This window comes from Lissotriton helveticus, chromosome 3_2 (assembly GCF_964261635.1).
Source record: "Lissotriton helveticus chromosome 3_2, aLisHel1.1, whole genome shotgun sequence".
NCBI classification, from domain to species: domain Eukaryota; kingdom Metazoa; phylum Chordata; class Amphibia; order Caudata; family Salamandridae; genus Lissotriton; species Lissotriton helveticus.
The window spans coordinates 158,862,948-158,890,159 of NC_136062.1; the positions used below are offsets into that span (position 1 = coordinate 158,862,948).

The following is a 27,212-nucleotide window of genomic DNA, read 5'->3' on the forward strand; positions in this document are numbered from 1 at the left end:
AGTGACGGAAATGCGATCAAATTGCAACTCTCAGTCACTATATTTTGACAGAAAAAGTAACTGGAAAAGTCCAATTTAGTTTTGTATTTTTTATGAACTATATCATTGATCAAGCCTGTAATGTGGGACTTTTATACAGCAAAAATCTATGTGTGACTGTTTAAATGTTGATAGTTTAAGACTATATGATTTGAATTATCAGGTTTAAGCACACTAAATAATGAATTATTCATAGGGGAGACACAAAGCTCAAACACACCTTGATATTCTAATTGTGATAGAATGTCCCTAACAAGGCATTTAGGTTCATGTTTTATAGAGTATTGGACTTGCACCTGCAGGCTGGAACTTATGAGTATAACATGATAAGGTGATTCTTTATCCCAACCCGCCTGATTGCGATACAATGCTTGGGGCTTGCACAAGAGCCCATTCTGCAGCATATGCCGCTTTCACTTCCTTGGGAAAAAGAAGGGAAAAGGAAGGTGTTATTCCATCCTTCCCTTGTGGGACTTATCCCCCAATCTCTGGCAGCCAATCTACCTCATCCAAGAGAATGTTGTATTCATTAGTTAAATTCTGCCAGAATATTACTTTAATAGTACGTGGTACGTTACCTTTAATTTGTATCTCCAAATCATAAGGTCTATCATGAGGGCTTAGCCACTGATCTAGTGTTTCAACCTGAACATAGTCATTAGTCAGTCTCGCCCCACATGAATGCCCAGTTGGACTCCAATCACAGCAATGATAACACTCGCCGGTAGCCTTCTCCTCATATAGCGAGATGGAAAGTGCAGTACCAAGTCGGTACATGGCAATTTCGGGATCCTTGGAAACTTAAGAGTGTGTACTCCAGTCCTGACCATGGCATGCTGCCATGTTGCAGTGTTTCTTGTCCCTGTACGCTGAGAACATACACCTGCTCAGCTGGTTTGAATCTATATTACAGATATCTATTGGTTCTAGCTACATCATGACCTAGATCATGACTATCTCCTCCTAACAGCAGCCCTCTTGACCAGCTTCACATAGTAAGCTTGCTAACAGTATATGTATGTTTTGTCTGTCTTTGTTTATTTTCTGTATGATGCATTGAACCCTGTGACCTAAGGGTCTGACTACTGGGCAAAACCAGCATCTGCACCCAGTGGGACTTGAGTAATTCACTTGTATGGGTAAGACATGCATTACTACTGGAGATACGTGCATGCCCAATTTGTTTTTATGATGCCCGCCGCCGTATCGCAGCACAGTTTTTAAACTGACGCATGGTTTGCAGTGACCACTTATTTTACAGTATCGCAGTTGCCTGTTCTCAATTTGATCTATAACTGGTCTCACAGCGCACATACAACATATATTTGCCTGTTTATTTTAAGCAGACCAGATGGGAACAGCATGTTGGAAATCCTGCATATAGCATGCTCCATGTATGCCTATCATGTTGTGATTACATACTAAAGTGTTTGTTTTGTTCACAGGTTTAGTGTTTCTGCTACTTTTGTACCAGTCCCCGGACAGGCAAGCATCCTTCACTGACACTTGTAATTATGGTTGCATGCCATTGGGTGTAATGAACCTTAGAATGACACGGGGGCACTGACATTCTGTTTGTCCTGACGAAAGCTTAGGACCAATTTTGGCCATAAAAATAGGGCAGAAACATGTTGAGAAGCTGAGGGTCATAGGACTCCTGTACTCCTTTTTTGTCCCTCCCCATAATTATCATAAGTACAATTATTTTAATAGTGCTCATCCAACCTGTGAATAAAGGGATACCTGGGCGTGGAGACATTTTTAGTAGTAATAATAATCCCCAGTCACAAAAAAAGAATATATATGCAAAGAGCTCCCTGGAATACGGTTGGGCCTATCCCAACTTTTAGCAGCCAGAATGAACCAGATAAAGCAGCATGTCACCACTAGAGTGAGTCAGTGTTGTATATAAAAAGGAAAACCTTTTCCTCCCCTGTATTTCAAGACACCCCATTATGTTACTTTGACTTTGTGGGGCAGATTTAGAAGCCCCTTGAGCCACCGGTGCATCACATTGCGTGCTAAGTGATATTTACAGGAACAGGTAAAATCACCCTGTGTATTTTGGTGTGACATGAGTGTTGCTGTGGGTGTTCCCATGCAACACTCATGTCCACTGATGTATTTCCAGATTTAGGAGAAATCGTAAACCTGGAAATTGCGTCACAATGCTACGCCACCCTAGGGGTGTCGTAACGAGGTGCAACGAGGAGAAATGTTTCTCATTTCTCCTAGTTTTTTCCCTCTTTCAATGCGTGCTGCATTCTACAGCACACTTTGGAAGAGGAAATCACCTCAATTGTTTGTTTTTGTGCAGGAAGGTGCCTCTTCCTGCACAAAAACAATCTCCCCACGACGCAGGCATCCTTGCACCATGGTGCAAGGGTGCCTGTGCCGGCACATGGCAGCAGTTTGTCTGCCAACGCAGGGGGGAAGCACAGATATGCGACATATTGTTGTAAATATGTTGAATCCCTGTGCTCCAAAACTACAGCAGCGCGGCACAGTAAAATGACGTGCGGCACCGGGCTGTGTTAGTTTCTTGTGGATCTGCCCCTGTGAGATTATTTGTGCATGGGCAAACTGGTACTTTTTTGTTTTTAAATATCTACAGCATCTCCAGATTGCTGATCTCAAATTCCATGTAGCATTATAGGCACAGACATTTAGGTAGGCTTGGCATGGAGAAAAAGCAAAAATTTAAAAAAAGTTTAAAGTCCCTGTCATTGCAAAGCAAAAATGGCCAGTTAAGGAGAACTTATACGGAAGCTAAATCTGGAATTTAATTATTCATAATGGCATTTTAATTTTTACACTAAATCACTGTGTGGCACTGCACAAACACAAGTACTCAATCCCAATGCTGCCACCAATGTGAGAAATTGGTTTAATGGTTTAAGGGGGTAAAGCCCCACTCTTTAGACCGGTCAGCATGAATTAGTTTTTGTTGGCTATAAGACTGTGCACGTTATCGCTGCTAACCAGTGCTAAAGTGCTTGTGTTCACCACATAATACCTCGCAAAATTGTCATATATCTGATTGGCATATTTCATTTGCTTATTAGTCCCTTAGTAAAGTGGTATCTCATATACCTAGTGCTAGTAAATTAAATGCTACTAGTGGGCCTGCAGCACTAAGGGGTCGATTCCGATCCGGTAAAAAAAACGTCCGTACGAATCGTATCCGGAGCCCTTTCTGTACGACTCGTTCCACGTCGTACGACCCGATGAGTACGATCCGGACCGGGGCATCAGGACGCGATCCGTACGGTCCACGTCAGGTAAGGTTGATTCGTATGGAAAAGTGGACAATCACATACACACCGTACGGTGCGTACCCCTCATGATCGCAGGGGTAAGCCCCGTAAACCCAGCATACATGTGGTACGGTGCGTACCCCCCATGATCGCAGGGGTATGCCCCGTACACCCAGCGTACATGGGGTATGGTGCGTACCCCCCATGATCGCAGTGGTACGCCCTGTACACCCGGCGTACATGGGGTACGGTGAGTGCCCCTGCGATCATGGGGGGTACGTACCGTACCCGGGAGGGGAGTTCCATACCTGTTTCGGCATGAACTCTGCTTTTACGGCTGTTTTCAGCTTCCATAAAAAAGGGTTGTACGGTGCGTACCCGACACGTATCGTACTTGCTGGGTCGTATAAACCAGCCACGAGCCGTACAGATGTCGCGTACAGCGGGTTCCGATGGAGACTCGTACGGGGATTCGAGTCGTACGGTCTCTGTACGATTCGTACGGAGTCCGGCTCCTGGTACAAATCATACTTCGACGTACGTACGCGGGACGTTGCAGGGTACGATTCGTATGGGAAAAACACTCCAAACGGCTATTCGGAGCGGTTTTTCCCGAATCAGAATCGACCCCTTATTGTGCAACACTAAATTAAGTCTGCCTTTAAAACTTGTCACAGGCCTGCAATTGCAACCTACTTGCACTTCTAAATTCCCAGTTTGACTTAGTTTTTCCCTACTGTGAGGCCTACCTCATCCATAGGATAACTTTGGGTTGGCAATATTCTGTTTGGCTTCTAAAGAATTTGAATGTAAAATCCTTTGTAATGTTAAAGTCAGCATTTAAGTCACAATTCTGAAACTGCCACTTTTAGAAAGTTGGCAGTTTCTTGTCCTAGCCTTTTGGTAACTGCAGTCTATTCCTGGGTCACATGATTAGATGTAGTTGGAAGTTGGCCTTTGTGTATTCATCCTAGACAGCCACACAATCAGGGTACTGGCTTTTGGCAGGATGGACTATCTGGACAGGATGGGGGCAGAGCTATGCAAAGACAGCCTCTGTCCATACACAAAGAGCTACACACTAGGCTTTGGTAATTGCAGACATGCTGGGACCAGGGCCTGGGAGGTGAAAATCCCAGACACATGTTAAATTGGCAGTTTAAAACTGCATACAGGATGCAGAGATAGACCTGATACATGTTTACAACATTTAATTTGCAGGTCCTGGGTATATGTAGTACCACTTTACGAGGGACTTATAAGTAAAGTATATGTGCGAACTGGGTGTGAGCCAAGTTTACCATATTTGTGGAGTAAGCACAAGCACTTTATCACTGGTTGGCAGTGGTAAAGTGCACAGAGTCCTAAAAGCCAACACAAAAGAGTTCAGAAAACAGGAGGTGTGAAGGCTAAAAGTTTGGTGGTAACTCTGCAGAGAAGGCCAAGTCCACCAATTAGCATCTGGAAACTGCCATTTGGAGTATGTTTACTTTGTGTTAGCACAGAAACAAGAGATGGAGTGCATTAGTACTTACTCAATTATACCAAATCTCTGATCCAGAGGCAGGTTATCATCAATACGGTGACGTCGAGTTCGCCGTTGTAAGTAAGACAAGAGGACTGTTATGAGTACCTATGTAAAAAATAGATTTTCCTCAATCAGAAAATATACTCTGCCTCGTATACATTTTATTGCCAATTTACTGCAGAAGTGAGATTGATTGTACTTGCAACCTGTCCACCTTTCTACCACATTAATATCTCTCGTCACATTAGCAAATGAAACAGCTCTATCGATTTGCCTGAGCTACCACCCTCCTCATACTACCTAACCAATACAGTCTCATTCAAGTGAGGCGAGTTTCACACGTCAGGAGGCAGCCTCATGCTGTCGTGAATGTTATTGTTGCCAAACCATCGGATTATACAAATATGACGTCATAAACCTTTCTGTCCTCTGACTCCCAGAATTTAATAGATGGAGCCGCAGAACATATTCCAAAGCATGGTTTAACACAAAATAACATAAACCTCAGTATAGGTGGATGAACAAAAGCAGAACATAACAAAAAGCAGCACTGGACTACAAATAATAGAGTGTCAGTGTCACGGTCTAGAAAGAATATATTCCAAAACACTGATGGGATATGCAAAATGTTTTTTCAAAGCACAGAAAGACAAGGCTGAATGTGCCCAAACATTTACTGTGAAAAGGAAACCTCCCAATAACCATGTGGGCCACAATCCAACCTTTAACTACGTTAAGTAGGAGCGGAGCACCCGGGGAATCTTTTACTTCATCTTTAGTGCAAATAGTTATTACTCTCCCTGTGCTGCAAGAGAAATATAACTTCACTAGGAAGACATTTGTAGTTAGCATTATTTGAAGAACATTCTTTCTGTCACAGTCTCAGACAGAAGAGAAAGCCTTTGGGACAGATTTACGACCCTATCACACAACATAACACAGTGCCCAAAGCTGTGGGGTGCTGGGTGACAGGGAGAGAGGAGGATAGTGCCATAGCTACAGAGATATGCCAATGTCAGTGCTTAATTTGAACTGGTGGTTTACAGTGCTCAGCACAGGCACTTAAATGTCAACACCAGCACTTATGACAGTCTGCCACATGGTTATGCTGTTTGACTAATTAATATACATAAGCACAAATACAGTTGTTTATTAATTCAATATAGATTAAACATTACTAATACCTACAGCTCAAGCCATTCTTATAGCTTTGTTGGCCTGGAATAGTTTGGATTTTTACACCTATAGGAATGTGATGGTTAGTAGTTATGTTGATACTGCCATTTGCAGCACTGGCATGGGCAATTGATGGTGCAAACTGCAGTGGCCTCCTGACGAGGACCCTGGTATATTTCTTTTTTTAACAAATTAAGCATGGGGCACTCTCCTCTCCACTCCCTAGTGCTGGTGCATAGTCTGGCTGCCAAGCTCCACACACACCTTTGAACCATTGCACATGGGTGTTTGCTTGAGTCTAGCATAGGCTTTATATTTGTAGGGTACCCTCCAGGTACAATATCGTATGTCTAGACAAACTGTAAAACTTTTCCTACTTTGTATGTGTGCTGTACAGTGTAGAACACATGCAAAGTCGGCAAAGAAAGGAGAAATAAAAATATTTCTCCTTTTAAGACCTGCTTCAAAGTGGCATCATTTTCTGGAGCAAAACTCTGGGGCATATTCTCAAGGAGCTATCGCCCAGTTAACGGCACTTTATCGCAGCCAAAGTCGCAATAAATATATCGCCCCATTCACAAGCTGGTGCTAACAGCCCATAGCACCAGTTTACCCGCGAGAGCAGCCGCAAAAAAACATCGCCACAGATGACCTCCAAAACTATCGCTAATGAGATGCAGAGTGGGTGTTCCTGTGCCAAAATGCATGACAACACCACTCCGCAACATTCTCAAAGACCAGCCACATCGGTGATAAGATCACAGAACATACGATAAGGCACGTTAGCAGCAGGAATCTAACACCTGCTCTGCTCTGACCTGGTGTAACGTCCGACCACAGCCTGCACCATGTACAGGAGCCTAGCCCAGAGCCACACCTGAAGAACAACAGATGCCATGGAGCCACTCATCATGCAGCCCTAGGCAGCTGCACCCCAGCCCCTGCGCACCCAGGCAGCTGCATCCCAGCCCCTCCGGCCGCCCAGCGGTGCATGCCTGCCCCTACACACCCTGGCCTCACTGCTCACCTGGCGCCACTGGCGTGTAGAAATGAGGGCCCACCACGTGCTGGTGCAGGCCCCAAGCCCGGGGCATGTGGACATGGCACCCTCCACATCACGCAGCTCTGCTCCGGGAGCCAGCAGGTCTAACATTTGGTGCTGGGTCTATATTTCTCCATGGCAAGGACATACCAGTGCACCCTGCATCATTGCACACTGCACACCCGCTCATCCTCATGGGTGCCACTAACTCTGTGATCCAGGAGGCGACGTCACGTGGTGGTACGCACTGCCGGATGGCTCAGGCCTACACTGCGGTCCAGCAGGGCATACAAAACCTGAGCCATCTGGAACGCTAGGATGGGGCATCATCGCAGGCTGCACACCCGCTCAGCACTTAATGCGCCCCTACCTCAGTGCTTGAAAGTCACCGTCCCGTGGTGGTGTGCCTGTGCTGGCTGCAGTGTATCCGGTGCCACCAAGTCTATGCCCCGCTAGTCATGGACCCTCTATGATTGGGTATCATGGTGCGTACACCATCATATCACCTCCAGGCCTGCGGAATGTGATGTCGCAGGCCTCTAGGCCCCCATGCCTGTATGCACACCACAGGGATACACCCCGAGAGAGATTGGAAATTGCGTCGTGCACCTGCGCCCGGCCCTTTTTATTGGCAGGGTCACATGTACTGTGACGGGTGTGCTGGATGGGTGTGGTGTGGGTGTAAACCAGCCATGAGGTAGTGGTTGTGGCATGCTGACAACTAGACCTGTGAACAGCAGATCACTACAGGGAAGATCTGGCACACGTAGCATTGTTGTCCCCCCTAGAGCGTAAGCATAGTGGGCAGGCCTGGCATATGCCAGTCCAGCATAAGAGTTTGAACAATGATCCGGGGGCTCTGGGTGTAGCTCCGTAGAGGGCTGGACAATGAAGGAACTAATGCGTGTATCCCCATTGTTGTGTCGGCGCCACCCGGACAACATTAGGCAACATGTCACCCTGTGACCCAAGTCCAACGACATGAGCCAAATGGACGTAGGGGGAATTCACTGACCCTACATTAATCAATACTACCACTCATGAAAGACTCTAGACACAACACATCTGTGTGATTCAGAATGTTTAATGCACATTCAGTGGAGTGTTGCATCTGGAGCAGTACAGGGCCATGCAAATCCCATATGACGATGTTGGCCCATGGAAGGCCAGCCAGAGTCCTTCAGGGAATGACAAAGTCCAAGGGATGAGGAAGAATTCATTCCGCAGTCTGATTGCTGTATCATTGGCGATCAAACAGAATATGGAAGTCCATTGCGAGGTCCAAGGTGAGTGTCGCAGAGTGCAATGGGGGACAGTGGAAGGTGATGATGCAGAGGGCAGAACTAAGCATAGGCGTAAAAACCATTCCGCTCGCGGAATTTGCGGATTTTTGGCAAATTCGCAATCCGCGAATTTGCCGAAAATTCGAAAATTCGAACGCAGCGGATTTTTTTGCTTGGTTGCGCTTGACAAATACAATATTGCGGCGCGCGGCGTTCACTTACCGTCATTCAGCTTTTGAAGAGTTGTTTTTCTCCATGTTTGCGTGTGCTGCGCCATTTTGGATCTTGCTGCGTGATCCCACGGGAGTTTGTCGACCGCGATTACGTCATCGCGGCCCGCCACCATGCAAAGCGAGAGTTTGTCAACGCGAGTACGTCATAAAGGCCCGTGATCACGCATCGCGGGAGTAAACAATTGCGAACACGTAGATGCGGCGGGCAGCAACAATCTCGCGCTCGCGAAATTGCAAAATTTGCAATTCTGCACAAGAAATCCACCAGCAGGCAGCATAAACCTTCTGAAAATGAGGATTTTTATCAGAATAACTCCTGACATTTGCCTGCACTTTTTTTTGCAAGGAGTCCATTTTGGGGGGGGGGGAGGAAGGAAGTGCCCCAAAGTATCCAACTTCCTGTTCCTGTCCAGCAGGCTCCTCCCAGTGCTTTGTTCATGTCCTGGTCACTTTGATTTGGATCCTTTTTGTGGATGCTGCTGGATATTTGGATTTGAGGACTTTTTGACTTTCTTTGGATCACTTTTGGATTAGAAATTTCACAAGTAAGTTTGTTTGGGGCATTACAGTTGCTGCAACTACAATTTTGGAACTTTTCAGAACATTAAATAAAATATATTGTGGGTAGCCACAGTATCCAGTAGGACCAGAGTTAGTTATGGGTGCATGATACAACTGTTTTGTTGAATTTCAACATCATTTAGGACATGGATGGAATTGGATTGTGGTGATTTTTGTGTGTTTTTTGATTTTTTGGCTGTTGTTGGGGCCTTTTCCCCAGGGGTACTCAGTGATGCATGGACTGAGTCTTTCTGTGGGGTCTCTTTAATGTAAACATCATGGAGGGCATGGACGGCATTGGCTATTGTTGGGGCCTTTTGCCCAGGGGTACTCAGTGGTACATGGACTGAGTCTATCTGTGGGGTCTCTTTAATGTAAACATCATGGAGGGCATGGATGGCATTGGATTGTTGTGATTTGTGTGTGTTTTTCGATTTTTTGGCTGTTGTTGGGGCCTTTTGCCCAGGGGTACTCAGTGGTGCATGGACTGTGTCTTTCTTTGGGGTCTCTTGAATGTAAACATCATGGAGGGCATGGATGGCATTGGATTGTGGTGATTTTTGTGTGTTTTTTTACTTTTTGGGGTGGGGTGGGGGCCTGCCCATGTGGGTGGGGGCCATTTTGAGGCCTGGTCCAGGCAGGGCCTGGCCATGTTGGTGGGGGTCTAGGGGCCATTTTGAAGCCAGGCAGTGTGCTTTGTTGTGCCATAGGCCTGCACCCAGTCTGCCATGCTTTCATCCATTATGCCCAGGGGTACTCAGTGGTGCATGGGCCGAGTCTTTCTGTGGGGTGTCTTGAATTTCAACATGATTGAGGGCATGGATGACATTGGATTGTGGTGATTTTTGTGTGTTTTTTTATTTTTTGGCTGTTGTTGGGGCCTTTTGCCCAGGGGTACTCAGTGGTGCATGGACTGAGTCTTTCTGTGGGGTCTCTTTAATGTATACATCATGGAGGGCATGGATGGCATTGGATTGTGGTGATTTTTGTGTGTATTTTGATTTTTTGGCTGTTGTTGGGGCCTTTTGCCCAGGGGTACTCAGTGGTGCATGGACCGAGTCTTTCTGTGGGGTATCTTGAATGTAAACATCATCGAGGGCATGGATGGCATTGGATTGTGGTGATTTTTGTGTGTTTTCTGACTTTTTGGGGTGGGGTGGGGGCCTTTTCCTGTGGGTGAGGGCCATTTTGAGGCCTGGTCCAGGCATGGCCTGGCCATGTGGGTGGGGGTCTAGGGGCCATTTTGAAGCCAGGTAGTGTGCTTTGTTGTGCCATAGGCCTGCACCCAGTCTGCCATGCTTTCATCCATTATGCCCAGGGGTACTCAGTGGTGCATGGACCGAGTCTTTCTGTGGGGTGTCTTGAATTTTAACATGATCGAGGGCATGGATGGCATTGGATTGTGGTGATTTTTGTGTGTTTTTCGATTTTTTGGCTGTTGTTGGGGCCTTTTGCCCAGGGGTACTCAGTGGTGCATGGACTGAGTCTTTCTGTGGGGTCTCTTTAATGTAAACATCATGGAGGGCATGGATGGCATTGGATTGTGGTGATTTATGTGTGTTTTCGACTTTTTGGGGTGGGGTGGGGGCCTGTCCATGTGGGTGGGGTCCGTTTTGAGGCCTGGTCCAGGCAGGGCCTGGCCATGTGGGTGGGGGTCTAGGGGCCATTTTGAAGCCAGACAGTGTGCTTTGTTGTGCCATAGGCCTGCACCCAGTCTGCCATTCTTTCATCCATTATGCCCAGGGGTACTCTGTCAGTGGTGCATTTTATTGGTCTTTCCATTTTGGTGGATGGGTATAATAAAAATGCTTACTTGCAAACTATTAATTGAAGCGCTACATATGAAACATTTATTTAACTGATGTTCCTCCGGCTTCGTTTGATTTTAGGTGCAGAAAGACAAATCATCAGCCTCATCGTTCCTCATCAGTGCCAGGAAGAAGTCCTGCTGCGGTGTGTGCAGCACAACGTCACGTGTGGCCACAGACACCTCTGCAACTTGTGCAACTGCGGCCTGCTGTTCTGACATCTGAAGAAGATGGCCCCAAACAAAGTTGCCCGTAGCTCCTCTAGCAAGAAAGTTGCCAGTAAGGAGCAGAAGAAGCAAGTGGCGCCACTTGCCAAGGAGACTGGTGTGCCGACCGCCACATTTTTTGGGGAAAAAAAGTACGCCTGCAGCAGCAGCGGGGTCTGCTGGGGACCAAGCTGGGAGCAGCACCTCCGCTCCATTGGGCTCAGTGCCACCACCACCACGCCAACTTAGGTCCAAGCCCTTGAGTGCTGCAGAGGCAGCCAGTATAGTTGTTCAATCACCATCGACCAGTGATGTCGGCTCATCGCAAGAAAGTAGCAGCATCCCTCAATCAACACAGGTTGTTGTAACTCATCTGACAAGTGTTCAACAACCACAGCCGCAACAACCACCACATGTGCTGCAAGTACAAGCCCAAGTACATGTGGAAGGAGAGGCGGCGCAAGGAGAGGGGCAAGCAGAGGTGCATGGAGCGGCACAAGTGCCCACAATAGTTGTTCCTCCCGAAGTAGGGGCACATCAGGAAATCGACATTCAAGCCGAGGTATCATTTGAGGAAGCCACTCCTCCTGATGATTCATTGTCTTCCAGATCCCCAGCAAGGAAAAGATCAAGGATGGTGTCTACATCTTCTTCAAGCCCCCTTCCTTCTGATGATATGGATCAAAATTGGGAACCACCAGTGCTGTCTGAGAGTGAGGCACACCATGATCTGACAAAGGTAGCTAAGCGTAAAAGGAAGGTCCCCGAAAGTCTCATAGTTATGGAGTGTGATGATGACGCTGAACAAGAAGTGGCATATACTCCTGCTGATGAAGACTCTCACAACGACGACGCAGTCATCATAGACGTCACTCCAGCCTCAGCGGGCATGCAGCAAACAGACATTGTTACCCTATCCCGAAATGCTGCTGAGCGTGACGTTGGCGACGTGTCAATGGGACCTCCACCAATGCAGTTAACTAGTACACCACCACCTACAGCTTCCATATTTTCTCGCCAGAAGGGACCTCCATCCACCTCGACCTCCATTTCCTCAATTAGTGGTGCTGTAAGTGCACAACGTAGTAAATTTCGGCAACACACATCCTCCACTTCATCTGGCATTAGCATTCCCAGTAGCGCCTCCTCCGCCCCCCAAAGACATTTGAAGTCCGCAGTTTGGGACTTTTTTAGTGTTAGCCCAACAAGGGAAAACATAGCCATTTGTACCATTTGTAAGGTTCGAGTTAGTCGTCGTAAGCTTGGTACCAACTATGGTACCGGAGGCCAGAGAGGTCACCTTGAAAGACAGCACACTGTCAAATGGCATGCGCACCTAAGGGAGATCAAGGCAGCCAGAATTGCAAGTCAACAAATTGTATCCGTTGATGTTTCATCTGATGATGACGAGGAGGAAGAAGCGTCAAACATTTCTTCAGTTACACCCAGTACCCCTGTCAGCAGCACACCCCCTGCAAGATATATGAGCCACACTAAGAGTGTGGGAGAGAGTGAGACACCAATGCAAAAAAGTTCATCATCATCATCACTGAGCGTAACTTGGTCGAAAAAGTCATCATCATCCCGTAAAATGGTCCAGCCCACCATTAGAAGCATGTTGTTTTCAGATGCGCCATTTGAACGCAACCACCCAACGGCGCGTCTGTATAACACTAAGCTGGCTAAAATGCTAGCGCTGGACCTTCTCCTTTTTCTTTGTGGAAGGGGTGGGTTTTCTTGAAATGGTGGCAACGCTCTGCCCTAAATGGAAGGTTTCTAGCCGGTTCTATTTTGCCAGAGTTACGGTTCCAGCACTCCATGAAGATGTGCTGGAGGTGATTGGGGCAGCTTTGCAGGAGAGTGCTGTTCACACTATACATCTGACAACAGACTTGTGGACCAGTTGCCAAGCCCTTGATTACATGTGCATCACTGCACACTGGGTCTCTTTTTCAGGGGTTAAAGCAAAGCTAAACGCAGGTGTTGACACGGACAAAGTTTATAAAGCTGCTCGGAAACATGCAACAGTAGCCATGTTTGCCATGGAGAAAACTCATACAGCAGAAAACATTTTGCATGAGTTTAACACAAAGGTCTTTCAATGGCTGTCCCCAAGAAAACGGATGATTGGTTATGTTTCCACGGATAATGGCGCCAATGTAGTCAAGGCCATGGATAAGGGTAACTATTTCAGAGTGCCGTGTTTGGCGCACTCTATAAACCTGGTTGTTAAAAAATTCTTGCATGAAGAAAGTCCAGTCTACGAGTTACTGACCACCTGCCGAAGAATGTGCACACTTTTCAACCATTCTTTTAAGGCCCGGAAGCAGCTGAGGTGCCTGCAACATGAACGTAAAGTGCCAGTGAAAGCACTCATCCAGGACGTGGTAACATGTTGGAACTCAACCTTCTACATGCTTGAGCGTCTGTATGAGCAGTATGCGGTAGTCGATCAGTATTTCTTAAAACTGGGTACACCTATGATAGACCTGAGGACACAGGTGGGGCATTGGAAGCTAGTTAAAAGCCTGATAGACATGCTTTGTCCTTTTAAGGTCTTCAAGCGTGCAGTCAGCAGGGAGGACTGTAATTTGGGAAAAGCTATCCCATTGTTGCGCATGCTAGAGGACAAACTGAAGGCGGTGTCTTCTACGTTTCAAAAAGATGGAAAGCAAGAAGCATTTGAGTTGGCGGAGAAGTTATAACAGCACCTACTTCGCGATGAACGTCTTGAAAAGATCCACACAGAACAGCATTACATTTCTGCTACTATTCTGGATCCACGGTACAAAAAGGCAGTGGCAGGCAGAGTATTATTTCCTTTTGATGACGCAGATGTTACAAAGTACAAACATTGTCTAGCTGTGTCAGCCACTCGGTTTGAAAGAGAACGGCAGGAAATTGAAGGAAAAGGCAGTACATCAGCATCAGCAGGCCATCCGGAGTAAAAAAAATCCACTTCTGCATCTGTGGCTGTGGCAGAAGTGAGTGATTTTCCCTCTCAGCCGTTAACGACACCAGCAACCGTATCATCTGCACCAGACACAACAGTAATATTGTGTGATGAAGAGGGATTGGCTAACTCAGCCTGGGTTTGCTTTTCAAAAGGTCCCAGAAAAAAGTAAGCAAAGTGGAGGAACCCTGGAGAACCTTGAGTCGATGGTGCAGGCCTATCTGGATGACTCAACAGAGGTCTATGTTCATCAGGACCCATTGGCCTATTGGCATGGGAAAAGAGATGTGTGGCCAGAGATCACCAACCTGGCTATAAATTACTTGTCTTGCCCACCCGCAAGCGTGTCTTCTGAACGTGTTTTCAGTGCTGCTGGTGGCATTGTAACTTCCAAAAGGACCCGCCTCTCGCCCAAAAATGTGGAGAGGTTAACAATGATCAAGATGAATCAGCACTTCATACCACCAGATTACAAAATACGAGAATGCACGAAGGAAGAAGACGAGGAGGACACCAACTTAGATGAGGGAAGTTCTTCTCTGTTAACTGACCTACTCCAGTCTGAATTCTCAGAGTTTGAGGACGAGCTCTTCTTCCCTGACACTGAGCCCTGAAAATGAGTCAATGAATCACTAACTTTCTTTTTTGTCCTTATTCACTTTTATTCCTGTGTGTCTGTCTTTCTTTGGTTTGCAAAATCTATATAAAAAAAACTTTAATCACCTAATCACAAAAACAAGCCCATCAGCAGAACTGTCTTCACTTATTTGCTTATTGATTTGAAGGTGCCGCAGTCTGCATTCCTCAGGTTCACAAGTTCACAAGAACATGCTCCTCTATCCTCCTCCTCCAGACTCCTATTTCCCTCAAAGCAGATGGCTGGATTACGCCCAATGAAGAAAGACTCTGCACTTGTGGGGGTGTTCTACTTGTTTGGGGGTGAGTTGACGGGTCTGGGGCATTGCTGTGAAGGTCTAATACCGGATAAAAGTGGTTTGGAGAAAATCGGAGGTGAAAAAGTATATTGCGTTTTTGCTCACTTGCCTGTCTTTGGGGTGCTGTTTGGGGGGCTTCCAGGTTTTTTGGGGTGGGTTTTGGGGTCTGGGAGCACTGCTGCCACAGTCTAATGTTGATTGCATTTGTTTTTCAGAAAATCCGTGGTGGAAAAGGGGAGTTGGGGCCTAGCTGCAGAGCGCATTTGGACTGAATTCCAGGTAGGCCCAAAGTTTTCTAAGTGTGGCTTTTCCTGGGTTTTGCCTTTTGGCTTTTTGGGGGGGTGAAACTTGTTTTTGCCCGGGTTCACGGGTCTGGGGGCCTTGCTTGGAAGGTGTAATACCGGTTAAAAGTGGTTTGGAGAAAATCGGAGCAGAAAAAGTTTTCGCGCTTTTGATCACTTGCCTGTCTTTGGGGTGCTGTTTGGGGGGCTTTTAGGTTGTTGGGGGTGGGTTTTGGGGTCTATGAGCACTGCTGGTACATTCTAATGTTGATTGCATTTGTTTTACAGGAAATCCATGGTGGAAAAGGGGAGTTGGGGCCTAGCTGCAGAGCGCATTTGGACTGAATTCCAGGTAGGCCCAAAGTTTTCTAAGTGTGGCTTTTCCCAGGTTTTGCTTTTTGGCTCTTTAGGGGGGGTGAAACTTGTTTTTGCCCGGGTTCACGGGTCTGGGGCCTTGCTTCGAAGGTGTAATACCGTCTAAAAGTGGTTTGGAGAAAATCGGAGCAGAAAAAGCTTTTGCGCTTTTGATCACTTGCCTGTCTTTGGGGTGCTGTTTGGGGGGCTTTTAGGTTGTTGGGGTGGGTTTTGGGGTCTGTGAGCACTGCTGGCACATTCTAATGTTGATTGCATTTGTTTTACAGGAAATCCATGGTGGAAAAGGGGAGTTGGGGCCTAGCTGCAGAGCGCATTTGGACTGAATTCCAGATAGGCCCAAAGTTTTCTAAGTGTGGCTTTTCCCGGGTTTTGCCTTTTGGCTTTTTGGGGGGGTGAACTTGTTTTTGCCCGGGTTCACGGGTCTGGGGGCCTTGCTTGGAAGGTGTAATACCGTCTAAAAGTGGTTTGGAGAAAATCGGAGCAGAAAAAGTTTTTGCGCTTTTGATCACTTGCCTGTCTTTGGGGTGCTGTTTGGGGGGCTTTTAGGTTGTTGGCTTGTTGGGGGTGTTAAACTTGTTTTCGCCCGGGTTGACAGTTCTGGGGCCATTGCTGGGAAGGTCTAATACCCGAAAGAAAGTGTTTTGGAGACAATCCCTGGGGAAAAAGTTTTTGCATTTTCTGAGATTTCGCTCACTCTACCGTTTTCGGGGGGCTGTTTGTGGGGGATCCTGGTGTTTGTTGGGGGGTTTGCGAGTCTTGGAGCAGTGCTGGGTATGGATACTTTTGCTTGCTTGCAAGTGGTTTGAATACAATCCATGGTGGGTAAGGGGGGATTTGGGCCTACTTTACTTTCAAAGTACGTTTTGTCACCATTTTCTACTAGGCCTCTGACAGGTAGCAGTATCTCACGTTTTTTGAGATCTGATTGGGGGTCTTCTACAATTTTGCGACTGGGTTAGGTAAGGGTCTGGGAGCACTGCTGGGAAGGTCTAATTTAGTTCTCAAACACAGTTTACAGTACACCTAGCTTGAGGGGAAAGATCCGCTAAATTAATTCGCCCTTACTTATTTATCATTCAAAAGGAGACTCAGACAGAGTACGCACTTTCAAAAATATTGTACTGTCTATTAGGAAACTCAAAGTGTGACTGTTTGCACTACACAGCGTGCATACCTTATATTTATTTGTCAGTGGTTTTTTATTTTAACTTCTTGTTTTTCCATCAATAATTACAGGCCGGGTTTCAGCCTGTGCAAGGGAAAAAAGGATGAAGTCAGGCTTCACATTAGCGAGCCGCAATTCAGCATCCGCCAGGCAGGCAGTGGACAGGGTGTCTTCTGGTCACCAACATTGATGGACGGAGCGTCAGATGGAATGGAGGAGTCCCGCTAACAAGAGGAATGGTTGGATGCATGCACCTTCCCAAATTCAACAGGACAACTACAACAACATACAGATACAGTATCCGTTCTTTTCTAGTTATCTTTTAAGTAATGTTATTGCTGTGAACTTCTATGAGTGTGATTCTGCATTTCTTTGATCTCTGCTTCTTAATTCATCCCTACAGCCATTGTATAGGTTTTACTTCTGCTATTTTTCAAACCTAATTTAATGTACAACGTGTTTCTCTGAGTGCAGAGATAGGCAAGTGAAAACGCATAATTACTGCAGCCCTGTACTGTCGCATTCTTTCATTCACGGTTGTCGAAAGTACTACTTACTTTTCAGTAACCATGCATGCAGTAGTGCATGCACTTCCTTTATATCATTTAAAAGATTTATGGATAGCTTTGTAGCCAAAGATTTGTTTATCTTCAATTATTATTTGTCCATGCTGTGCTTTTTTTTCTTCTCTCAACAAAACTTTCCCAAAATCCCCCATTCCCATCCATTTTCTAAACCCTAACCCTCTTCCCCCGGGCTGTGTGGTTTTGATTGATGTGTGACTAAATGACAGCAATAATTCCACACACTTGCTGAGGAGGATAAGGTCATAGCAACAGGCTGGTGAAGGAATCCGAGGATATATTCTTACTCAGCTTGACACAGACCCATGACTATTGGCAAATGAAAGCAGATTTTCATGTGCACCATCAACTTGATTGATCATCAAGAATATCCTCCTCCTAGACGTGGCAAATGATTACGCTGCTGTGTTCTTCACCTTCAGTACTATTTCTTGTAGTAGTAGCCAATGTCAAAGAAATTCAACGCAAGTAGTAGTTATACTTTCAATACTTTACCATGTGTTAGGCTACATTGTGGCACTGTTCTAGTGTACTGTCACCTGCTATATTCTCTATCGTACCGTTCTAATGCTACGGTAAGGACAAACAAGGTTTCATTTTCTTTTTTTTCATATGCTGCAACTGCCACTGTGTAACACCACTAGTACCACCGCAATGATGAAATTTAATCCGCCCAGGATTGCCAACCTTAATCGCCATTTCCCATGTAGCCAGCCCTGTGCCTAGCCCTATTTCCAAACACAAATTACAGGTAAGATAAGCGTTTGGGGGAGGTAGTATAATGGAATATTAGAAGAGACGAGAGACTGACGGTAGTACTAGTAAAGTCCTAGGACTATTGAATTCACTTACTCTGTGAGAGGCACTTAGTTTTGAAAACATTTGGGCAATTACTTACACAACTTGAATCAAGATGCCACTTAAGTTTCAGGAAAACAAAGTTACTGTTAAACCCCCACCCACCAGCCTCAAAAGCAGTAAAAAACACGTATGCTAAGATAAAGTTTAAAGTATATTTATATCCCTAACATAAATAATCTCCCGCAAGACCCAACCCACCCCCCCTCCCAAACCCCATCGAATGTCCGTGAAAAGTCCAAAAAACCCAACTCCCAATTCCCACCCCCCCCCGGAAGTCTTTAAAAAAGGGGCAAGGGACAGTCTCCTCCTACTGCTGGCTGCTGTTCACTTTTCGGGCCAGGTCGGCATGCTCCTTGCGGAGGGTCTCGAGCAGGGTTTTGGTGTTCAACAGCTCCTGCTCGCGGTAGGACACCCTGAGTGAAAAGCGGTGCAGCCTTTTTTTGGTACTGCTGTGGGGGACAGCTGATTTTTTTGCTGCTCGGCGGTGGCGGGTGGCTGCGGTACCCTGGCTCCGTACAGCTGGAGACCTGCTGCGCTGTCTGGCTGATCCAGGGAGCGCGGAGGAGGATGCAGCTGTCCCGGTCGATGTTGTGGTCGACTGCGTGTCCCCCTCCTCCTGGGCCACCAGCCGCCGATATTCGGCGACAGTCGCCTCCAGCCTCCGTTGCCGGGCCCTTTTAGCCAGCTCCTTCCGTGTTGGTTTGGAAGGAGCATCTATATGAAGAAAGAAAGACATAGTCTGTAACCAATGCTCTTTAAGATTAACACAAAAGTATTCAGCAGAAAGTTGTGTCACAGTAGAACTAGCAACTTGCAAGTGCAGTACATAACTATTGTGGCCAGTATCTATCTAACCTCCCACTTCTTCATCCTTGCTCTAACATTAGTGGGAGTTTAAGGAATCAATTCTAGGAGCACTATGGACTCACTCCATTAGAGTCGACTATGACAGTACACCAGTCTTATTCTTCTTCTTCTCTCTAGTTTAGCAAAATTGGTACGTTAACTTCTGCAAGCAGGCATAATGCCAGCGCAGTCAACTTGCACCCGAGAAAAACAGACGCCCGCCATGATGAGTGAGACAGACTTGCGTTACTGTACCGGTCCAGTACATGCAGGTGGTGATGCTCTTACTTTTCGATTACGGCTGGCACTGAGAATACTCTGTTACAAGGGCTACTGCTTAATTAATTTAACTTTCACCCTACAGTGCCAATGAATACTAGAAAAGGAAAATAAAGAAGATAAATAATCTGATTATCTATCACTGCAATGGTATGTATTTGCTTACATATGGGATGACTTTAGGTGCTTTGCTTTTTATTGAGTGAACAGTGATACATCCAGATATGAATGACCGAGTTCTACTAAACTTATTAACAGAGGTAGTGAGTGGCCATCGTAATAGCCGGATATATGCTGTGCTTGCAATACAAACTACTGCTACTATTCATGGTAGTATTTGGACAAAATTAAAACTTCTTTTCCTTGCCTTTCCTACACTGGAACGTACGTGCGGGTGCGGTGTTACATGCTCTTCAAAGTAACACTTAGTTCATCCAGTGACCGTCTACTCTCTCTAGAAACACATATGCTATCTAAGAGTCAGATAGTACCATGATCCAGGCATCCATCCATTCAAACTGTATGTCAATCATTCTTCTTCATGTCTCTCATCTGGACAAACCTTATGTTTTCTCACGGGAAAACAACCTTTTCATTTTATTTGGGAAACCGCAAGCCATACATCCGTGCTTGACTTGCATTTGAATATCAACCAAAGGATATATTGCGCACACATACAGTTTCAGTTTCACCCACCCAGGCTGTTCTCCTTCCACCCATCCTTGCTTCATCCTTCACCCGGTCATGCATCATATTCCTTCCCAGCCACCTCGGGCACCAATCAAACACGTATCATTCTTCTTTTTCAGTCATCATTACTTTTAACTTGGTCGTCCTTCCACACTTACTTACACCCTTCTTTCGCTTTTCGTTCATCCCATCCATCAAGTTCATCTCAGATCTGATTTGGATTCTCGAAAAAAAATTCACCACTGAGTTGAAGTAAATTTAGAGGAGGCTACTACCTGGTTGATAAAAACTTTGTTCTAAATTTGAAAGTCTTCTTAACAGTATAGTAACTTAACTGTACAACATATATACTACACCCGTGCAGAGAGCACACTCTGCAGTCTGCAATCTCAATAAGTAAGGAATATAAGAGCTTACCACTGCCCGCCACTACCGTGGCAACCCTCACAGCAGTTTCCTCCAGCACTTGCACCGCCTCCTCTCCAGAAGTGTCCTCCTCCACCTCCGCGCTGGCCCCGGCACCAGATGTTCCACCTACAAAGTACATTTAAGAATGTTAGATGTCATAGACATACACCACTCACTAGTATTTTGTCTAGGAATGAAGAAATGTGAATACACAAAGCAATCTAATAATTTGTGACTGTCTACTCTAAAGTAAAAATGTCCCTTTGTGCAGGGAAGGGTGTTGTCTTGCTGCACTTTTTGGCACAACTGATGAATGCTTGCTTTTTAACACGCACCATTTTTCTCATAACAGACAGAAGCTTCACTTCTAAGAACAAGAGCAAGATCATATCATCATCACTAGGACGGAGTGACCAACGATTCAGCACCAAAAAGTAAAATTACAGTTCAAACCAGGTGAGGGCTCGGCTCACCCACAATAAATGTGTGAAATAAATCACTAAGCACTTTTCCATTTTTAATCAACCGTTTATGTTTTTTGACAAACTTGATTTTAATAAATGTTTTTACTTTTAATAAAGCTTTAAAACTTAAATAGACTCTGTGGTTTTTGGTCAAGAGCAAAAGTTTTTGCAATTTGCAAGCATGAGTCCGTGCCTCTGACACTTCTGGACTCTGACTCCGTACACTTGCCCTGCGTTGGATAATCATCATTGGGGATCAATCATCGATGAATTCCGGAGCTAAATGACTCTGCCACACCATCTAGTCAGTAAGGAGATTGGGGGTTCTTCGAAGTCTGTTATCACTGAGGTATGTGGAAAGTCTACCTGCACCTATTATAATTGATAAACAATGCACTATTTAGGGTCCATAGTTCTGTTTGTGCAGATTTGTCCCTGCAACAGTAGTAGTATGGATTGTCCCCCTATCCAAACCAAAAGTAAAGTAGTATCTTATTCTTTCTTGGTGGTCATTCACATTTTATTGTTGGGAATTGTCAAAGCATAAACATTTAGAAGACTTGAAAAGACATTATGGACTATCCCAGAGGACTGCACTCAGTGCATAGAGCTATTGCTGACTAGAATGGGAGTGTCGTTTAACACCTTTTGCCAACTGTGCAATCTTAGTTAGCTACACAGACAGACTAATAAGAATAATCTAATAATACCACAGGGAGTCATAGTAGAGGCAGGATAAGAATTTAGATACAGTCTACAAGAAGATCAAAGACGATTTAGAAAAAATCGAATGAGGAATGCTAGGAAAAAATAGGTACTAAAATGAAAACTTACCGGGGCAAGCAAAGGAGCCATCGCCTGACCGATCCTGGCCTTCTACAGCAGCAGCAGCAGCCGATACCACCTCCTCTGTCCTCTTGCCCCTGGGGGGAGCTGATGTACAACATGAAAGAAAGAAAGACCCGAAAACAAGGATGATCAACCAAATAAAACATTTCAAAAGAACAATAACAAAATATTTTGGCGAGATAGCAAATAGACAACTATTCCACGGGATATATTGACCTATCTCATGTGGTCTACTACGATATTAGTATTGCTTGATTTGCGGACCGTCGACTTGGAAAGTTATGTAACTCACTAAACAAACTACTAAAAAGGTTCGCCTAGGACTGGCAGGCAGCAGTCCGCAGCACGCGAAGTGACAGACAAACTCCATCGTGATTCTAGATCAGTGACAACACTAAAAAGTTTCCTACTACATTAACCAGTCATTAAAATACTCAAACTATCAATCCACCACCACTATTTCTTCTTATTGCCAGGTGTACAAAGGAAGGACTGGACTTGAGTCTGTAGGGGCAGATTTACAAGCCCCTTGCGGCTCTTTTGCTCCGTTGTTGCGTGACTTTTGTGACGCAGCGGCAGAACAAAAGAGGCACCATGGTGCGGCGTATATTAACAACGCGACGCATATGGGAGATGCATCACGTTGTAAAGCCCTGCGCCATCAGGGGGCGTTCCGGCGCAAGGGAGGGCGTCCCTGCGCAGGAACGTATCCTAAAAGTGGCTGAGGGAAATCTACAAGATTTCAATCAGTCACTTTTAGGACAATGATGCGTCACTCAAACCCTGCGCCTGCTTGAAGCAGACATACGGCTTCACGCAGCATTGGCGAGATAGGGCACCCCAGAGCATTGCTGGAGCTGCGCCAGCAATGCACCGCCTTTACGGCACAGATGCGTAACGCTTCGGTGACGTTTTGGGCACATGGTGCGCCGCCTTGTAAATACGGCGCACCATGGGTGGTGGTGGCGTGGCGCACAATTACTGGCGAATCCCTGCTACTTTGCAGGGATGCGCCGGTAATTGCAAATCTGCTCCTTAGTGTCTAGCATTACGCAGTTCTGTAAACTATACTCATACATAATTTCTCAGGCCAATGAAATTAACACAAAATCGAAAACAAATAAGCATAGTAGCAACGCTACTGAGAAGGAGAGCAGTGCACCTGAAATGCACAGAAGATTTTGAAATATAATTTACCTACAATGTAATCGGCAGCATTATTGCTCTTGGTAAAAAACAAAAATTTGCAATATAATAACACACAGAGCAGGAGAAAACAGAGAAGTGATGAAATAGCTACTACTACTCACCAAGCCCGGGGATCTCGACACCGAGCAGGTCGGTCAGGCCGCGTTCCCGGTCCAGGAGATCCGTCCAACGGTGGGTGACCTGGTTGTAGGTGCGCCGGACCCGAGAGTGTTCATACATGGCCCGGCACACCTTCTCCCACCGCTTCCGGCGCTCCCTGAGCCCGTAGCCGCTTGCGATTCTGCCGCCTGCCGCGGTGGTCCTGGGGAGGCGGCGCTGTACATAGTACACCAGTGCGGACACCTCCTCCGCGCTAAAAATCTCCCGTGGCATCACTAGCTCCCCCCTCAAACGCCCGCACAGGAGCCGGGCACGGGGTGCGGGACCCTTCCCTTTCTCTGGCTGCTTCCCGGCTCCTTTTACCATGGTCTGGGCAGAAAGGAAGGTAAATATGAAATGAGAAATAGAATAGGGAAGAAGAAAAGAAACAAGTTTAAAAAAGTAGTCTAAAATTAAGCAAAAGTAGCAGAAAACACAAAAATATAGAGCTAGAAAAATAGAGGGATAGATAATAAGTAAAATAGATTAAAAAAACTTCAAACAAGCAAAGGATGGCAGAGATTGAGAGTGGATACAGAAAGGATGCCCAGAACCATAGCAATGAATGAAAAACAAGATGGCCGCGCCCGTTCACGACCGCGTGGGTAAGTTCGCGTGCGATTTCCCCCGCGATCACACGCGAACTTGTACTAGCGAGCCGCACACTTTGCGAGATTACACATAGCGCCCGGAAATGGAAATATGTCACGCAAACAAGATGGCCGCGCCCATGTACGACCGCTAGGGTAACTTCGCATCGTTGCCCTACAAGCGGCTCGCAAAAACGCAAAAAAACACAGGAACTAACGCCGCAAAAAAACGAATCGCATATTCGCACAAATTTGCGGCATTCGAATCGCGCGAAATTGCAGAAAAACGATTTTTGCAAAACTGAAAGCACTCACCAGGTGCAAAAGTTCAAGCTCATCATTAGTAACCATTCCCTGTAGTGCTTCCTGAGGGGCCCCTCCAGAGTTCAGTTGCCTACTTGCAACTATTCTATGACCCTGCTCTGACCCTCACAGCAGGCTCAGAGAATAGCTACAAGTATGCCACAAAGGTCCTGTTAAAAAAAATTACACTGCAACAGAAAGCAATTACAGATAAGGAAGCAGGTGCCAGACTGGAAGTTCAAATTCAGTGACACATTAATCAGCCCCTAATTCATTCATGTCAGTTGAGGCAGGGCAGGTGTGCTAACGAATTTTACAAAACTGAAAGCACTTAGCAGGTGCAAAAGTTCAAGCTCATCATTAATCAGGAAGCACTTACAGCTAAGGAAGCAGGTGCCAGCTCAAATTCAGTGACACATTAATCAGCCCCAAATTAATTCATGTCAGTTGAGGCAGGGCAGGTGTGCTTTTCCCCCCATAATCTACAGTGAGGAACCAGAGGGTGGCAGTGATGAACCAGAGGTGGCATGGGTGAACCAGAGGGTGGCAGTGGTGAAACAGAGGGTGGCAGGGGTGAAACAGAGGGTGCTGTGAGGAACCAGACGTAGAAACAACATGGTCGCGACCGTTGCGACCCGACAAGTAAGTTCGCGTTTGCGAACTGGTAAAAAACCCTCGCGAACTGGCAGAAACCCTTGTGAACACAAAAAAAATCCGCAAATTCGTGAAAGTTCACGAATTTTACGGATTGCGAATTCGCAAATACGCAAATTTGCGAATTGCGAATTCGCAAAATTAGCCCATGCTTAGGCAGAACCAAGCTGAATCCGGCCATATTGCCGAGATGAATGCTACTGCGTCCTTCTTACCATGATGGCGCTTTCATCCGTCTTTTCATCCTCTGCTGTATCATGTGCATCACGTGTGAGTGGTGCTGCCCTTCCTCCAGCACTCTGTGGCAGTGACACCTCAGGGGCCAGAGGTGGAATGCCTGCCGCACTGTGTGGCACTGACAGTGGGGTGGAGATGTGGATGTATTGGTAGCAGCAGTATGCATCAGCGCCAGGCCTTGTGGCAGCAGTGCCATGAGGATGGTTTTGAGGTCATTGAGGGACCCAGCTACCAATCGCTGGGGGCCAGCAGTGGCAGCCGCTCTTTCCACAATGGCCCGCTCCATGGTCTCCATTAGCCTCCGCATGTTTCCCACCTCACGGGTGAGCTCGATGGAGCCACTCTGACTAGTCAGTTGATCTAGTCTCTGAGTCAGGACTCTGGCGATGTCAGCCATGGTTTGTTGGAGAGCATGGAGCAGACTGTGGGTTTCCGTTAGGGACAGTGAGTGGTCCCTGATGGGACTTAAGCACCCACCATGGCATCTAGTTTGTCAGCCATGCGGTCTAAGCCCACCCGCACCTGTTCAGCCAGCTGCTCCTGGCATCCCAACACATGGCGTTGGAAGGCCATGTGTTCTTCATGGGAGGGGTATCCTCCTTGCAGCTGGGCTGCCCTGCTCCTGGAGATGGGTTGACGAAGCTGACAAAGAACTCTTGGAGGGTGTCGGAGTCGAAGCTGTGGTGGTCCTCTTCATCATCAGAGAAGAGAGAGTCGAGCTGCCCTGCAGGAGGTGTTGATTGTCCCTCTGCAATGTGAAGGGGAGATGCATTTTAACAATGTGTTCACATGTGTGTTGTTGCTTTGTTCATGTTTACATAAAGACTGCATGACTGTGTACATCATGGCTGTTTGGGAGGAGCTTCCTATTTGATGGGGGACAGTGAACATTTTCACAACAGACGTGTGTGTGTTCGTACCTGTACATTGTCGTCTCAGATTTTCCCTGCAATGCCACTTGTGCTTGGCCAGTCTCTACACCCAATCGGCACCAGTTGTGTCCTGTGCTCTGTTATGGACGTGTTGCGGTTTGTGCCACATTGTTGTAAGTGTTGCTGTGCTCTGCATGTTATGTGAGCGTGCTGTATTTCGGGGCTTTGGCCCCTGATGCTTTTTTGCTGCCCCTTATCCCTTTCCTGTGATGTGCCTTTGCCTTCTGTGCTTATACAGTGATCAGGTGTGTCATACTTGGGTACATTGGTCTCTTGGTGGGTGTTGGGGGTCTGGGGCATGGTTTGTCCGCAGATGTGCTCTACTAAATTGTGCATGTGTGCCATTGTGGACATCTCTCCCCGTACCCCCAGTCCCTGGTTGTTACTCACCCTGTTGTTGTTGTGTCCGGTCATGTTGAGCAGTGTCAGGTCCCCCGACTCCAGTCACCATCTCCCCACTGATGACTGTGGACACCATTTCCTCCATGTCGCCCAGCTCCTCCTGTGGCGCAGGACTCACACCTCCCGTCTCCATTGCTGCCTTCCAGTTGTTGGCGAGTTTCAGCTTGGTTTTGCACTTGACATCATTCCAGCACCTCTTGACCTCTTCCATTGTCCTCTTCAGCACTCCCACTGCATTAACCTTGTCCATGATGCACTGCCATAGTCCATTTTTTGTTGCCAATGATACAGTGGAGGTGACGAACAGTTGTTGATGGTATTCGACCACACCCATTATCAGGATCCTGTTTTACTGCGGACTGAAGCGCTTCTTCATACCCTTCTTTTTTTTCTACTTTTATGGTAATTATTATCACCTGACATGGGTGACTTGCAGGCCTGAAGCTGGTTTTCACTGATTTCAGTATTGCGATTGGCCTCATCGCAGCTTTTATTGCATTTGCGTTTCCCATTTTTGCCGCATGCCGTTGTTTTTAACGCGGTCAGTTGACGCGTTCTCTGGAGACTTTCACATGGTACCACCGTGTTGAGAATGCTTAGTTAACACAGCGCACTTTTCCAGCGATACACTGCGATGTTAGAAGCTGCGTTAAGTAACTTTTGCGATTGTTATCACACGTTCTTGAGAATATGCCCCTCTGTCTACTATTGTTAATAGATAGACAGGTTTTGCATCAGAAAGCATGAGTGGTAGCATGGGAATGTTCATGTACCTTCCAAATAACGCCGCAATGACGCAGAGTAAACCAAAAAAAGTGCTTTAAGCTCCTTTGCATTACTTTTAGACAATGTTTGTGGTACTGAAAATTCTGGACCCGTGTCATACACATCGTCGTATCATGACGATTTTGGTATCAGCAGACC

At 46.3% G+C, this 27,212-nt stretch overlaps 1 protein-coding gene across 3 annotated transcripts in view; it reads right to left on the bottom strand.

Annotated features, from left to right (window-relative positions):
* The window catches only part of LOC144826527 (stimulated by retinoic acid gene 6 protein-like), a 564,429-nt gene that overhangs the window by 381,294 nt on the left and 155,923 nt on the right, over positions 1 to 27,212 (bottom strand). For all 3 annotated transcript variants that reach the window (XM_078684953.1, XM_078684952.1, XM_078684954.1), the window contains one exon: positions 4,832 to 4,929. In XM_078684953.1, coding sequence (XP_078541079.1) covers positions 4,832 to 4,929 — 98 coding nt within the window. Of the gene's footprint in view, positions 1 to 4,831; positions 4,930 to 27,212 lie in introns of those variants that run through there.